At 36.4% G+C, this 17,549-nt stretch overlaps 1 protein-coding gene across 2 annotated transcripts in view; it reads right to left on the bottom strand.

The window, feature by feature from the left end:
• Positions 1-17,549, bottom strand: part of Iru (E3 ubiquitin-protein ligase Iruka) — a 113,339-nt gene that overhangs the window by 87,821 nt on the left and 7,969 nt on the right. For both annotated transcript variants that reach the window (XR_012757402.1, XM_075373263.1), the window contains exons 2-3: positions 17,091-17,201; positions 1,649-1,734 (exon numbers count right to left, since the gene is read on the bottom strand). Coding sequence is in view for 1 of the 2 variants with exons in the window: in XM_075373263.1 (XP_075229378.1) it covers positions 1,649-1,734; positions 17,091-17,201 (197 nt within the window). In the remaining variant the exon portion in view is untranslated. The remainder of the gene's footprint in view (positions 1-1,648; positions 1,735-17,090; positions 17,202-17,549) is intronic.

Here is a 17,549-nt window from a genome sequence, read left to right as displayed (position 1 = left end):
TGTTACTTTTTGAACACACCTCATACTAATCCCTATTAAAATAACCTTATTTAATATGGAGATGGAACTTACTATGTTAAGTCTCACTTTGTAAAACTTTAAATTTGGTGAAACATGAATAATAACAGAAGAATATGAATAGGAGGAATGTGTATTTGGTTAGCTGCAACAGCTTTCCTAAAATAAAAATTAATTTGATTTCTACTTGAAGAGTAAACTACAAAATGTCCATTGTATATTTTGTTTAAATTAAAGTTACAATGTATCCAAAGGCTTACTATCAATTACTCTACATAAACTTGTAATTTTGGTAATCCCAACCAACATTAGAGATTTAGATACAGAAAAGTAGATTTTTAACCAGTACTTTTTAGGAACTGTAAAATAAATCCAATGGAAAGAACATTTGGAGATACCAGCCTGAACCTAATTTCTACCAAAGAGACGCTCTTTCATCCTGTCACAGAGGTTGGTAATCTCTTGAAGATGCTTAAAAGATATATAAATAATTTATGTATGTAATATATTATTAATATTAGTAATAACTTAATTCTTTTCATAAAAATTGAGAAACTATTACAATATGGACAGTCACTTAAACTTAAAACTAACTTTTGACGAATTTAAAAAAAATGACAATTAATTATATATATATATATATATATATAAAATTTAGTTATGTAAGATTACAGTTTTATATATCTTAGTCATAATTATCCTCTTGAAGATGGCAGAATAGCCAAAAGCACTCAAGGAAATCAAATTGGAATTTGTTAAGCTATTTTAAAATTATATATAATTAATTCTTTACATAGTTGGGACCTGCATAATGGTAGGTCACAGATGAAATACCTGAGATAACATTTTAGCCTTAAGGACATCAGAAAACTATGAATTTGATAATTGTATTTTTTATGTCAGAAATATATTTTACTATCTTTTCTTTAAAAACTTAAATAAAAAATGTTTGGTTTTGCCACAAAACCAAATTAAATAAAGTTTAATATTTTGTAATTTTATGAAAAAATGGTATATTTTTCATAATAATGCATAAAATAAATTTCAATGTATCCAGTCACTTTAATCATGCACTACAAAGTAATTTTGAATAAAAACTGAGTAGTTATGATTTTATTTGTAATTTCAGAAAAAATCATACACCTAAGAATGATGAGAATCATCATCCACCAAGGCATAGTTGCTTTAAAATGATGCGTTTCTGACTTCACAAAACCTTTTTTTCAATTTTGTTTTAGATTGAAAGAAATTGTATAAACTTTTGAATTTATATGACCTTATTTTTACACAGAACCCTGATTTTTTAAAGAAACCCCCAAAAAAAAGGTTGTATAAAAAAGGATAAAATTTCCTGGATTACAGAAATTATGTTAAATCAATTTTTATCATCCAAATACAAAAAAAAACCAAATGAAAGATAATTTTACAAGTTCCAAAAAATGTTTCTTGACTTCTACTCCTAAAACAAATTTTTTTTTATATTTGTAAAAAAAATTGTTTACATTTATATATTTTACTTATATTTTTTTAGACTTATTATATTATATTTTTTAGACTTATTTATTTTTACTCATTGAATTCTTAAAAATTTTGTAATTCTTAATTTTTAAAGAAAAAAATGACAGATCACCTTCCACTTCTTCGATGTTCCCTACGATTACTTAATATATCTTCAAGACCGCCTCCATTTAAGCCCATTAACACATAGTTCAACATCTGAAACACAAATGCAGACAACAATAATAATAATAATAATAATGATGATGAATAACAGGCATAAACAATAAAGAGCAGGTTCAGAAGGATTTATTACAATCAGTTTTCTGTCCATGAGATTTGCACATTTTTAAGTTATTAGAATTAGATTTGTAGCATAATTTTCATTTTTCAAGTACCTTAAAATGGGCAAATTTATCTTAAGAAAATGACTGCACAATGATACCAAGGAGTAGACACCAGTCCACAAGTGAGCCCAGAAATGTTTCTAATAAGGCAATACAATTCTTTTTGTCAATGTTAGGAAAGAATATTTATGCTTTGGTTTCACATACATTACAGAAGATAAGCTAATTCTGGAATTTGCAATTTGTGGGAGTAAATTTTTGAATGGTGCCATGGTTCCAACTAAACTACTACGCCATTCACACACCCCAATCATCCTTCACTTTAATCACAGGATAAACTTATTTTAAAAAATTATCTGCAAAATCTAAATGGCAAAAATTTTTAAAGAACAATAAAGCAATTCCAAAAAATCTTCAATTCAAAATCTACCAATTTAGAAAAATTGCAAAATTAGTTTCATACAAAATGACATCTCAAAATTTAACTGAAGAAAATTGTGCTAGTAAAATTGTTAAATGAGTATTTGGCTATGTAGCTCAAACTGATATTCCTAGAATACCAATTTCTAGTGACATAATTCATTGAAGAATTATGATTTGAATTGTCAACCAATATTGATGAAAATACCCTTGTGAATCCAAACTTTGTTTTGCAAATTGATAAGAAAAGATATTATGGGTTAATAAAGTTAATTTGGCATAAAAACTGTATAATTAACCAGAATTTATCTTGTCAAGAATTTGTTTTGTTTAATAAAAGATCAAAATATATTTTTATGAAATAATTCAGTTTTGCTTTAATTTAAACTTCTTGGGACTTGTGTCAGCATTTATCCAACTATGACTCAATCTGTAAAAGGATTTATAATCCACATAAAGGAACAGAATCGAAATAAAATTACCTATCCATTGCTTTTTGTATTAGGAAGTGCTTATTTTAAAAGTTTTAGTATCCGAATAAAAAATGGTGCTTCATCAAACTGTTAAAATAGATAACTGAACTGTCTAGTGATGAACTCACACAGTGTAGACGTATATTTAATTTGCTCCGCGATTTTATCATTTTTGGTTGGTTTTTTCGGTGAATTTTTTAGTACAGACAATTGGGGATTGATTGGTGGAATTTTATCCAAGTGTCTTGGGAATTTGTTGATTTATCAATTAACGGACTTACTTTTTATGAGATCAGCTTTATTACCTCTGGCAACAGAGGGTATTTTCGCTCATTCGATGTCCTGCATCAGCAAACAGGTCAGACAGTTGTTTACTGGATTATGAAAGGGCGTTGACATCACTACTGACATAGTTTGGACTTAGAAGTGCCAGAGTTCTTATAAGGGGGAACTTCCTATATGCCAATCTCTGCTACTCTTCCTTACCAAATCTTCACCTTCTGGTTCTATAGTGTTCCAGACCCCCTCCATCTTTTACCCCCATCCCCACAAATCCGACCCCAGATTTAAGAGTATACATTTTTCAATCTCCTTTCCCAAATAAGCCATGTGGAGTATCAAAATACGTGTTTTTAGACCCCCAGTGGATCCAGTGTTTGTTTGACGTGAAATGGAAAAGAATCCCTTCCAGCCCAGCAAGAAGCTCGAGTGATCTCTGGTCAAGAGTGATCATCCCATCCAAGATACGCAAACTCCAGAAGCTATGGATACAGAAATGGTAGGCACATCTGCCACACCTGTGGTGCAGGAGGCTGCCCCAAGCTGAAGCACCTCAAAGTGGCCTCTTCTGATAAGGATGAGTTGTTATTCAAACTTCTGGCTCTCATAACTAGACTCAATGAACTGCCAGGGAATCTCCAAAATGTATAGAACAGACATGAAATGGGAGATAAAGGAATTTCCTGGAGTGTATAGAATGTACTATGAAATGGGAGATCAAAGTCATCAGTACAGACCTCGCTTTACTAGTTGCAGACTTTAGGAGACTAAGTGAAATGTCGGCACCGGTGGAGAAGATCTCTATGGTGACACAGACGGAGATTCGCCAGGAGGAGTTAAGAATTAGATAAGAGTGTGACAGACGACAAGTTTGTGGGTCTGGTAGCTCATCGTTGGCCAGCGAACCTTTTATTAACTAATAAGGTCATGGAGAAACCTACATCAGGCACAAAAGATATGGTTTGCATAGTCGATCTAGCGAGAGAGTTCGGTCATGATACACAGAGCAGATGTACTTGCCTAGCCTCCTCCCTACTCCAAGCGGGCAAGACAGCCAGAAGGGGCCTAGTGATCAGAAACAGAGTAGAGGGCTCCGTCATTTCCAGACACGCGGCCTCACTGGTCTATGAGACTATGTATACAGCCTTCTATAACATAAGGGGGGATGGCGGCGTTGTTATGACTGACCTACATAATTTCTAACTGGATTTACGAGTCAGGTGAACCTGTATTCCAACTGCCTGGACACAGAATGGGACTCCGCAAGGAGCCTCCTGGCTTATTTTGCCAGGGGTAGGAGTGGTCTGGTGAGAATACACAAGCTAAGGTCTGACACCAGGAGATAGGGCACTGCCACTGCTAGGCCATCACAACAGGGCACCAAAACATTAGTGGTAAAGCCCTCAGTAAGTCACATACTGATCTTGTGCGGTCAATGGAGGATTGTATTCCAGCCAGCAAGTTGACGGACGTGTTATTGATCAGACAAGGAAACAACAAGGAGGCACATATTTGTATTAGAGAGTGAAGACTGCCGAATCCCTTGAATAAGTTTTATTAACAAAGTCAGAGGAGCTACAAGTTAGCCTGAGATCTAAAACCGACAGGCGTGCAATGGTACACCTCGAAGATATAGATGTCACAGAAAATGAACAAACTGTCAAAGACTAGGGTCAACAGAAAACTAAAAAATAACATTCTACGAGTCCGAGCATGGAATGTTAGAAGCTTGAAAAAGGTTGGTAGGCTAGAAAATTTAAAAAGGGAAATGGGTAGGATGAAGGTGGATATAGTAGGAATTAGTGAGGTTCGGTGGGAAGAGGAAGGCGACTTTTGGTCGGGTAATTTTAGAGTAATTAACTCAGCGTCAAATAATGGGCAGGCAGGAGTAGGTTTCATGATGAACAAGAAGATACGGAGGAGAGTGGAGTATTTCATGACACATAGCGATAGAATCATTGTAATAAGGATAAAGTCAAAACCTAAACCGACAATGATTGTTAACGTCTATATGCCTACAAGCGCCCATGATGATGATGAGGTAGAGTGTGTATACGAAGAGATTGATGAAGCAATTAAACACGTAAAAGGAGATGAAAATTTAATAATAGTTGGAGATTGGAATGCAAGCATTGGAAAAGGCAAGGAAGGAAATATAGTGGGTGAATACGGGCTGGGCAAAAGGAATGAAAGAGGGGATGGACTTATAGAGTTTTGCACGAAGTATAATTTAGTAATTGCCAACACCCAATTTAAAAATCATAATAGAAGAATATACACTTGAAAAAAGCCAGGCGATACTGCAAGTTATCAGATAGATTATATCATGGTTAAGCAAAGATTTAGAAATCAACTCGTTGACTGCAAAACTTACCCTGGAGCAGACATTGATAGCGACCATAATTTGGTGATAATGAAATGTAGATTGGGGTTTAAAAAATTGAAGAAAAGGTGTCAGATGAATTGGTGGAATTTAGAGAAGCTTGAGGAAGTGGTGGTAAAGAAGATTTTTGAGGAGGTCATCGCAAGAGGTCCAAGTAAAAAAGATAAGGTAGAAAATGTAGAAGAAGAATGGGAGAATGTTAAAAAGGAAATTCTTAAATCAGCAGAAGCAAACTTAGGCGGAATAAAGAGAACTGGTAGAAAACCTTGGGTTTCAGACGATATATTGGAGCTGATGGATGAACGTAGAAAATATAAGAATGCTAGTGATGAAGAAAGTAAAAGGAACTATCGGCAATTAAGAAATGCTATAAACAGGAAGTGCAAACTGGCAAAAGAAGAGTGGATTAAAGAAAAGTGTTCAGAAGTGGAAAGAGAAATGAACATTGGTAAAATAGACGGAGCATACAGGAAAGTTAAGGAAAATTTTGGGATACATAAATTAAAATCTAATAATGTGTTAAACAAAGATGGTACACCAATATATAATACGAAAGGTAAAGTCGATAGATGGGTGGAATGTATTGAAGAGTTATACGGAGAAAATGAATTAGAAAATGGTGTTATAGGAAGAAGAGAAAGTTGAGGAGGATGAAATGGGAGAAACAATACAGAGATCTGAATTTAAGTGAGCATTAAAAGATTTAAATGGCAGAAAGGCTCCTGGAATAGACAGAATACCTGTAGAATTACTGCGCAGTGCAGGTAAGGAAGCGATTGATAGATTATACAAACTGGTGTGTAATATTTATGAAAAAGGGGAATTTCCGTCAAGACTTCAAAAAAAGTGTTATAGTAATGATACCAAAGAAAGCAGGGGCAGAAAAATGTGAAGAATACAGAACAATTAGTTTAACTTGTCATGCATCAAAAATCTTAACTAGAATTCTATACAGAAGAATTGAGAGGAGAGTGGAGGAAGTGTTAGGAGAAGACCAATTTGGTTTCAGGAAAAGTATAGGGACAAGGGAAGCAATTTTAAGGTCTCAGATTAATAGTAGAAGGAAGATTAAAGAAAAACAAACCAACATACTTGGCGTTTATAGACCTAGAAAAGGCATTTGATAACGTAGACTGGAATAAAATGTTCAGCATTTTAAAAAAATTAGGGTTCAAATACAGAGATAGAAGAACAATTGCTAACATGTACAGGAACCAAACAGCAACAGTAACAATTGAAGAACATAAGAAAGAAAAGCCGTAATAAGAAAGGGAGTCTGACAAGGATGTTCCCTATCTCCGTTACTTTTTAATCTTTACATGGAACTAGCAGTTAATGATGTTAAAGAACAATTTAGATTCGGAGTAACAGTACAAGGTGAAAAGATAAAGATAAAGTGACGAAGAGGTATTGCGGCAAATAGATGAAGAAAGAAGCATTTGGAAAAATATAGTTAAAAGAAGAGACAGACTTATAGGCCACATACTAAGGCATCCTGGAATAGTCGCTTTAATATTGGAAGGACAGGTAGAAGGGAAAAATTGTGTAGGCAGGACACGTTTGGAATATGTAAAACAAATTGTTAGGGATGTAGGATGTAGAGGGTATACTGAAATGAAACAACTAGCACTAGATAGGGAATCTTGGAGAGCTGCATCAAACCAGTCAAATGACTGAAGACAAAAAAAAGTCAAAGACTGTATCGTGGCTGTCTTGAATGCAGGAGAAGAATTTAGGTTGACCACCTTGCTCCCAGCTTTTGACTTCACCTTAAAGGCCATGGTGATCATGTCCCAGCAAGACGCCAAGAAGTTGACAGAAAAGCAGGTGCGCATCGGGTGGGTGCAGTGTCGGGCGAACATTGGCAAGGAGAAGACCAGATGTTACAGGTGCTAGGAGATCGGCCACATCTCAGCTTGAGTACTGACCAAATGGGCCTGTGCTTTAATTGCAGCAAGCCAGACCGCAGATGACAGCAGTGTATGGAGGAAGCAGCTTATACTCTGTGCAGTTTGGAGGACCACAGGTCAAGTGGTGCATGCTCCAAATCGACATGAGAATTATACAACTTAATGCAAACCAATGTCAACAGGCCATCAACAATTGTTGGCAGGTGGCCCAACTAGACGCAGTTAGTAATTGTAGAACCGAACAGCAACACTGTAACCAGGGACAAGTGGCTTGTTGATAGTGACTGTGACTCAAGTCCGGGATTCCCTGTGGCGGGGATTACATTGCTGAATTCTGGATATGGTGAGGGATTCATTTGAGCTGATCTGGGGAAGGTGGTAGTTTATTCATGCTACCACTTCCCCAACACAGATTTGGGGATCTATTTCGCTTTATTGGATTTGTCTCAGTTGATGGTTTCCAGGGTTGGAAGATCATCATACTAGGAGATTTCAATGCCAAGAATCCTGATTCGGTAGATGTTCCAACAGAACCCTTAGGGCATATATCTCAGTAAGCAGGTTGACAGCCATGACTTGACATGTGTTAATACGGACGAATTCACCTTTCGTGGGGAAGACACAGGATCATGTATAAACCTACTAATGAGCGCCTCTCATGTAGACTCGCTTGTTTCCTGGCAGATTGTGGACATGAAAAGATTAAATGATCACTCACTAATTTTGATCAAGATCATGGGTGCTGTTTGACTTACCTGAGTTTATAAGTCTCCAGATCAGTCTGTGACAGATTGAAGAGAAACTTAGCAACCAGTCTCATTGGTGTCTCAAACCTGCAGGCACTCAGAGATCATAGCAGATGAGTAAAAGAGGTCAGACATTACTGCCCCTCGCAATCACACCTAACAGTACTCCTATTGGTGGTCCCCTTAGTTGAGTGTTCTCAGGGGGAAATGCCAGGCCTGTGGAGGATTTACCAGAGAGCTACAAGACAACATACAGATGGTGCACGGGAAGAATATCTGGCCAGTCGACAAAGCTACCAATTTGCTATTAAGAAAACCAAGATGGTCTCATGGAAGGTCTCTGTGATGTGATAGATCACGACCTGTGCGAAGTCTGTTTCAAAACTGTAATGGGGCATTTTTGACACAGTCTCCAAACACTTACTACAACTCAGGTTAAGGAACTTGCTACGACCTTGTTTCCAAGAATGGCAGACCCCCATAATTAGGAGATTATGGCTAATGAGCTACCCCACTTTGAGCTACATGAGTTACTATCTGCAGTGTGAAGTTTGAAGCCCCAGAAGAGTCCAGGACCAGATGGAATCCCAGTCAAGGCAGTCAGATCTGCTGTTTGGGTTGCCTTCATTCCAGTGTTGGAGACTATGAACTACAAGTTAACACATGACTTCATTCCTCAGGAGTGGAAGCATTCCAGACTGGTTTTTGTTAAGAAACCAGGGGGTGTTGAGGATATAGCCTAAAGACCACTGTGTTTGAATAAGAGCTTCCCTAAGCTGTTTGAAAAACTTCTGGGCTTCTGGCTTTGACTGATGTCGCTCGTATACTGCACATGTCGGTCAAGTCACAATGTAAGCGGAGAGAATCGCTCGAGCCCTGAGTAGATTGCTCACCAATGTTGCAAGGCCTAAATCCTCAAAGCATAGGGTTTACTCTCATGTCATAGCTTCAGTCCTCCTCTATGGGATCCCAGTCTGGCAGAAGCCCATGAATCCAGCAATGCATGGTGCTACAAGTCTGTTCAGTGTATAGGACAGTCTCTGCAAAGGTAGTCTTTTGTCTTGACGAGCACACCACCCATCAAACTGCTTGCAAAACAACGGTGACATACTCGGGTATGAACAAGATGGAAGCAAATGACCTTCTGGAACAATGGCAAGGGTGTTAGAATGCCTCATGACTGGAGCATGGACTCATCGGTTGGTCCTTATGGGATTTGGTGAGCTCGGCTATGAGCTCACTCAGTTCCTGAAAAGCCACAACTCTTTCCAGAGTTACTTGTACCAACGCAGAAGGGCCAATGACAACATATGTGTGAACTGCAGGGATGGTGATAATGTAAAACACATGGTCCTTTACTGCCCAAGATGGGTGGTACAAAGGAATCACCTATGCCATCTGAGTGTATTAACACAGACAATATCATGCCGATGATGCTGCGGGACAATAGGACCTGAGACTCAATTTCCACCACTTCTGCGAAGCTTTGGTTCATCTGCACTTGCACAGATGGGCCATGGTGATGATGCACGGGGACTCCTGATCCCCTGAGCTCTACAGCACCCACAGGGCTGAGTAAGCCTTACTGCAGGTCCAGCCCCAGGAAGGGGAGTTGTGAGATGGAGGTTTAGTTGGTAAGACGCAGACACACATACGCACTCTTATAACATCTTGCAGAACTTGTTGTGAGCCCAACACTCAGTGCGTAAATGGCATTCCTCAACTCATAGTTCAAAGCCATATATTTTGTCATTATGCCAGTCTAAACATGAATTTTTGTTGTTACTGTTAGAAGTGGCATGGTTGTTAAGAGGTAAAGTTTTATCTTACATGCTTGACTAAAAACTGAATTTAATATATTTTTTGAACAAGCAAAAAATGATTTCGTTGAACTCCTGAAGGATGACATTAGTTGTACTAAGCTAGCTTACTTATCAGATATATTTACTACTTTCAATGAAATACATTCATGTGTGCAGAGAACAAACAAAAAAAAAGATTCCTTTCGACACGCCGGAAGGCAGAAGATTTCACCAGGGCAAAATAAGAGTAAAATTGTTGTAGGATAGGGCTTGTATTGTACGAGCTCGTATCAAACATTACTTTCCATGTTTTTTGGACACTACGTTTTCTCATTAGACTACAAGCTATTGCTAAATTTATCAAGAATTTGATTTTTCCTGAACTGCTTGATAACACACCTATTTTAGGATTAGTGGAAGATTCTAGGTTTGTCTCTTCGTACTGATAAAAAAAGAATGTTTTCAGAGTTTTATTTAAAAACATGTATAAATGTAAAACAGTGATGTTAAAAAGATGATTTGAAAGTACAATAGGCCTACATTACCCACATAAAATATTGTCACTTGCAAAAATAAAAATATACACAGTACTGTATATGTATTGTGTATGTACTGTCATGGCAGTTTAAATGCGTTCACTTCAAATTCACTCAATATGATAATGGTCATACGTAAACAAGTTTCACATGTTTAGCATATCAGAAGCCTCTTCTTACAATTTCCCATAATATTTTGGTCATCCCTTGCAGTAAAGGTTGGTCATATCAAAAATCATTTCAAACAAAATGTTCAGGAAATATTTAGAGGACTAACGACCACTTTAAACAGATTCGATCCGGTGCCTAATAAGGGAGCTATGATTTATTTTGTCCTTGAAACTCCATTTTTTCCACCTGTTGGCCCTTTTCCAAAGAATAGTAGGAACTTTAAACGAACCTGATATTTCAGTTAATAAGAAAGTTATAGCGATATTTTGTTTTTACTTTTTTTTTTTGATTTGGTCATCCCTTTCCATAAGGGTTGGTCATATCAAAAATTTTTAGATAATGCTTACAGGACTAATAACCACTTTAACTCTATTTGATAGTGTGCCTACTAAGGAAAATATGTTTTTTGTCTTCAAAACCCCATTTTTTTCTCCCCCTGCGCCAATGGTTGGCGATATCAAAAAACTTTACTTAGATTAAGTTTTAGGCTCTTATCCAAAGAATAGTAGGAACCTTAAAGGAATTTGATATTTTACTTAATAAGAAAGTTATAGCAATATTGTTTTTTTTAGACTTTCCACATCCATGGTCCGATCTTGCCTATAACAAACTCAACCGAGACTTTTGGTTGTTGTATTTTATGTATCAATTTAAAAGTGACTGGTGCAAAATTACAGCAGTTATTGTGTCCACAAGAAAGTGAAATATATATAAATGAATACATAAACTTTCGGACTGATGGTGGTTTTGGGGTCTGGGAAATGTAAAATGCACATTTTCTGGAAATCAAACCAAGGTACCCATTACAATAGTTAGCTTTCTTATGAAATCTAGCTAATATTTTATGCTCCAAACAAATAATGAGATTTTAAAAAAAAGATTAATTTCTGGGGTAGAAAAATGACAAATAGGTAATCTGGAAATATTCAAAAGGATTTCAAAACATTGTTACAAAAAACTTCAAAAATCTGTCATTGACCACTTAATACTGCAGCAAAATATTGTATAGTACTTTCCAAATGTGCAAACAGTAAAATTTGCCTACATGTGAAATTTATAATAAATGAGACAAGTTTCTGAAGTGACCATGAAAAAAGCGGAAGCGCTTATTTCAATTAGTTGTAACAAATTTAAAACTAAAAAATTCTGAACAATCATTCAGTATGTTTTGGATTTCACTTTAACAAAATTTTCCAATACCAGAAAAATATTTGAATTTTTTTTTACTTACAATTTTTTTTTAGTTACATCTTATTTGTTTGAATTTAAATTCTCAGTTTATGAAAAACAAAAAAAACAATAGATCAAAATTATTAAGTGTGAATCATGAATTCAAGTGGCACTGTCATTTCTACACCCAAATATAAATTAAATCTTCCAGAACCATTAGACTGCAAATTTCCCATTAAGTTTTTCCATCACATTACTGATGCTGCTGAAATGATTTTATATTAAAATTGTTATTTTTTAAATAATAATAAAATTATTTCTGTACCTTCATCAGTTATGAACAACATTTTTAATATTATATGCCTATATATTATGTAATTATGCACACACATATTACTTACTAATATAATTGTGATTGTAATGAATCTATATTGAATAAAATTATTTAAAGTATAGTTTTATTAAAACTTTTGATGTGCTGCCAAATATTGAAATCATTAAATATTCCCTCTTCAAAGGGAAAAAGGTTGAAAATGATATTCTTCTATTCCAGTGATAACCGAAATATTGCCTCGCAGAAAATCGAATTCGGGCTGTCGCACTGGCCACAAAGAAGGATCAATAAGACGGCTTTCGAATATGACTGAGGAAGAGCGGGCATCCGTACGAGAGAGGAACAGACTAAGCACCATCCAGATACGTAACGTGGAACCAGCAGAAAGACGAGCAGTCAGGCTTGAGGATGCACGATTGCGAGCATGTCAGTTGCGTTCTGCAGCAACAGATTTGGTTCACTCTCAATGGAATAAACGCGACAGGGTGAGGATAGCTGAAACACGAACCCAAAGAACAGCTAATCTGAATCTGCAATACAATCGTCTTGCGTTCCGGTACAATCCAGCTGTTGATTATAGTTCAAGTCGGCATGTTTTCATTGGCCAGATGAGTCATGTCTGTACCTACTGCCAGTTTCTAAAGTTTAATAATGAAACGAAAGGGATGTTGCGCTGTTTGCACTGGCGGAAAAATCAAATTGCCTCAACTTGATGCACCACCAGAGCCATTGAACACTCTACTTGCTGGATCTACCACTGAATCAAAGAATTTCCTATCGAATATCAGGAAATATAACTCTTGCTTCCAAATGACGTCATTGGGTGCGTAAATCGTAACGACTCAATTCATGCCAACTTTTAAAATCAAAGGGCAAATATATCACAAAGCTAGCTCCCTGCTCTCGTTCCCAGATAGTGACCTTCCTTCAAATGTACTTCATTGGTGATGGTAGACATGAAGTCGATGCACGTTGTGGAATACATACCTTGCTAAGATCCACTATTTCGCAGCTACAGAAGCTCCTTCGCGAAAGGAACAATTTGGTGCGTTTGTTCAAAACGGCAATTGATATGATGCCATCAGATACCCACAAGATTGTCATTCAAGCAGACAAAACGCCCGCTGGAGAACATGTCCGGAGATATAATGCTCCAACTATAGACAACATAGCAATTTCATAGTCAGAGATCAGTTCCAACCTAGAGATATTGTTCTCCATCGAAGAAACGATCAATTGATAAATGTCACAGAAACTCACCGTTGATACGATGCTTTACAATATCCAGTTATCGTTTGGGATGGTGCAGATGGATATCATTTCAATTTGAAAATGATAAATCCAGTAAATGGTGCAGAAATCAATAAAAAGTGCAGCTCAATGAACTTTTACGCATACCGCTTAATGATTCGGAGGAACAAGGACAGTTATATTTTGAAATGCCGTCAGTTGTTTCACCAGTATATTGTGGATATGTATGCAAAAACTGAAACATTACGTTTGCTATTCTCCTCTGTTTGAATCAGACCAAACTCCGCTCTGAAGAATACATTCATTTGCGAGATGCAGTTGTGAATGACGGTAATACAACCAACGTTGGAAAACTTGGGACGAGATACAGCAGCTGTTACTTCCTGGGCAATCACACATGGATAGGCATGACATCATAGCATGTGTTTTCAGACAAAAGCTTAAGTCGCTGATGGATTTCATTGTGAAACATGAAGTATTTGGATATGTGCGCTGCTGGATGTATTCAGTAGAATGGCAAAAGAGAGGATTGCCACATGCACATATACTAATCTGGCTACACGATAAAATAACTTCAGACGAAATCGACGATGTGATATGCGCAGAGTTCCACGGGGCCGACGTCGATAAGGATTTGTATGCAGTTATCAAAAACATGATACATGGACCATGCTGTACACTAAATCCGAATTCACCATGCATGGTAGATGGGAGCTCTAAGCAATATCCTAGAGCATTCGCAGCCAACACAGTAACAGGAGACGATGGATATCTTCGGTATAGGAGACGATCAACTGAAGATGGTAGGAATTTGGCAACTATACACATGCAAAATAGTGATATTGATGTAGACAACTGTTGGGTGGTTCCACATTCGCCTTTGTTGTCAAAAACATACAAAGCCCACATAAAAGTAGAATATTGCAATTCCGTCAAATCAATTAAATACATCTGTAAGTATGAAAATAAAGGCAGTGATATGGCAGTTTTTAGTGTGCAATCAGAAAATAGTGACAGAAATGCAGTACGAGATATCTATGAAATTACACAATACCAGGCTGGAAGATACATAAGCAGCAATGAGGCTGCATGGGGAATTTTTTCATTTCCCATGCATGAACACAATCCAGCTGTGGTTCACTTAGCAGTACATTTAGAGAATGGACAGCATGTTTATTTCACGGATGCAAATGTGCAACAAAGAGCCCTTAATACACCTGGTACAACTCTGACTGCTTTTTTCACCTTATGCCAGGAAGACGCTTTCACCAGAACACTGATGTATTCAGAAGTTCTCTCTTATTACACGTGGAATGTAACTAAAAAAGTATTAGTACAACGCAGACGAGGGGAGCCAGACGACGGTTAACCTGGCATTTTCAGAGAAAATACAATTGGTAGACTTTATACAGTGCATCCCAATCAAGATGAATGTTTTTTTCCTTCGCATGATATTGGTAAATGTGCCTGGTCCTAGATCTTTTCAGCAATTGAAAATAGTTGACGGCGTCACACATGCCACTTTCCGCACTGCGTGTCAAGCTCTGAATTTATTAGAAAACAACTAACAGTGGGATATATGTATTAATGACGTGTGCAACACTGTTGCACGCTACATTGATACGCGCTATTGACTGCTTGCTTCCCTTCATCTCCCACAGAGTTATGAAAGATATCAATCGCATATGGCTGAGGATATTTTGCAGAGAGTATGCCTAGAAAATGCCAATATGACCATGGAATTTACAGAAGGCATTTACAACAAAGCATTGATAAATATTGAAGACAAGTGCTTAGCTATTGCAAATAAAGTTCTTAGTCAATTGGGAATTCCAGCACCTACCCGAGCTGTGATTGCTTCATTTGATGTGGATTTACGCCGTGAACAGAGTTACAACATATGTGATCTTCAGTCATATGTCAAATTCCCAATCAACAGTAGATGTCAATCAAACATACCCAAATTAACACGTGAACAGAAAGGCATTTATGATCGCATAATGCAAATGATAAATGACAGAGTTGGGGGGGACCTTCTTCTTGGATGCGCCAGGAGGAACTGGGAAAACATTCTCATTAGATTGATTCTAGCAACGGTTCGATCAAAAAATGACATAGCCTTAGCTCTTGCTTCGTCTGGAATAGCTGCGACATTGTTACCAGGTGGAAGGACTACACATTCAGCTCTGAAGTTGCCATTAAACATGCAAATCATCGAGACTCCCACGTGCAATATTTCCAAAGCATCCGGTATGGGAAAAGTATTACAAAAATGTAAACTCATTGTTTGGAATGAATACACAATGGCACATAAAAATCTATCGTTACGAGATTTACGTTCAACCATTCAGGAATGCTTTGATATTGCTCGCAGGAGATTTTAGGCAAACATTGCCTGTAATTTCTCGATTGACACCAGCAGACGAAATAAATGCTTGCCTGAAATAATCATCTGTGGCGACACGTACATACATTGCAGTTGACTACGAATATGTGTGTCCAGTTGCAGAATGATCCATCAGCTGAGGTATTCTCACGACAAATACTGGACATTGGAAACAGACAGCTGCCAGTCGATGAGACATCTAGACGAATATCATTTCCTGATAATTTTTGAAATTTAGTAACATCAAAAGAAGAACTGATCAAAAAAGTATTTCCTGATATTCAAATTAATCATAGAAATCACAATTTGCACAGTGAACGAGCTATCCTTGCTGCAAGAACAAAGATGTCTATCAACTTGATAATGTTATTCAATTCAGCATTCAAAGTGAGGAAATTGCATATAAGTCGATACACACCGTTGTGGAAGCAGATGAAGTAGTTAATTATCCAACGGAATTTTTAAACTCACTTGATCTGCCAGGGATGCCACCACACATATTAAAATTGAAAATAGGTGTGCCAATTATCCTGTTGCGGAATATTAATCAGCCAAAACTCTGCAACGGCATGCGACTTGCAGTTAAGAAAATGAATAACGTAGTGGAAGCAATGATTTTATCGGGGCCTTTCAAAGGTGAAGATGTCCTCAGTCCTCGAATACCCAAGATCCCGACCGATACACAATTTCAATTTAAAAGATTGCAATTCCCAATTCGATTGGCATTTGCAATCACAATCAATAAAGCTCAAGGTCTATCTTTAGAATTGTATGGTTTAGATTTATATGCGGATTGCTTCTCACATGGACAACTGTATGTTGCGTGTTCCCAAGTCGGCAAACCAGATAGCCTTTATATCTACGCAGACAGTGGAAAAACAAAAAATATTGTATATCCACAAGTATTGCAAAATTAAACTTCTATGAGACGTATGCTTTGTTTTGTTTCTCATTTCTCATCCATGCAACCACAATGTGCCACAGCAAAGCATGAGAGGGTACAGCTAGTATTTCTATAAAATTTAATTTATTATGAATTAATGATGTGAAGTAAATAATTATAATGTATAACACATCATTGTTCCTAAGGATGGATTAGTAATCCGAAAGTGCTCTAACATTACTATTAAAGATTGTTGGTAAGTGGAAATTATTATATAAATAATTTATATATTAATAACAAACAGGCCATGCTTAATAAAATTAATTTAAAAAATTGTAATCAGAAAAATACACCAAATACTAAATAGCCAAACAGATTAAATGATAACAACTTTACAAACAAGTTAAACAGGTTATTTAAAAAAAATTTAATGAACAGTACACTTTAAAAAAAAAAAAATCATTGCTAAGTAAATATTTCACACCTCAAATGGCTGACCAGCCTCCACATCAGATGAATCGCTCTCTTCATTGGCCTCAGGTGGAGCATCAAGAATTTCTATGAAACCACAATGACATGTTGGACACTCATAATCCTTAAACAAAAAGAAAATAGTTTAATTCTGACAACAGAACATTGCAATATTATTAATTCAGAGTACTTTTATTCATTACTTAATAAAATATTATTTAAAAGTTAAGACTGAAAAACTCACAATTGTGTATTTCTGAAAAAAGAAAAAATATACATAAACATCAGATTAGAAAACAATGAAAAATGATGAATGGGGATGCATTGTAAATTTAGCACACTACAGCCAAGTAATCTCACTTCATTTGTTGATACCAATGAGCTGAGAGAGAACTAAAATAAGGTTTATTCTAGCTAAATGTTTATTTATTCTTGACATTTTTACAAATATTCTTTAAAAAAAATCAATAGA

Source organism: Lycorma delicatula, chromosome 1, assembly GCF_047948215.1.
Source record: "Lycorma delicatula isolate Av1 chromosome 1, ASM4794821v1, whole genome shotgun sequence".
NCBI lineage: Eukaryota > Metazoa > Arthropoda > Insecta > Hemiptera > Fulgoridae > Lycorma > Lycorma delicatula.
This window is presented reverse-complemented; position numbering and strand designations above follow the sequence as displayed.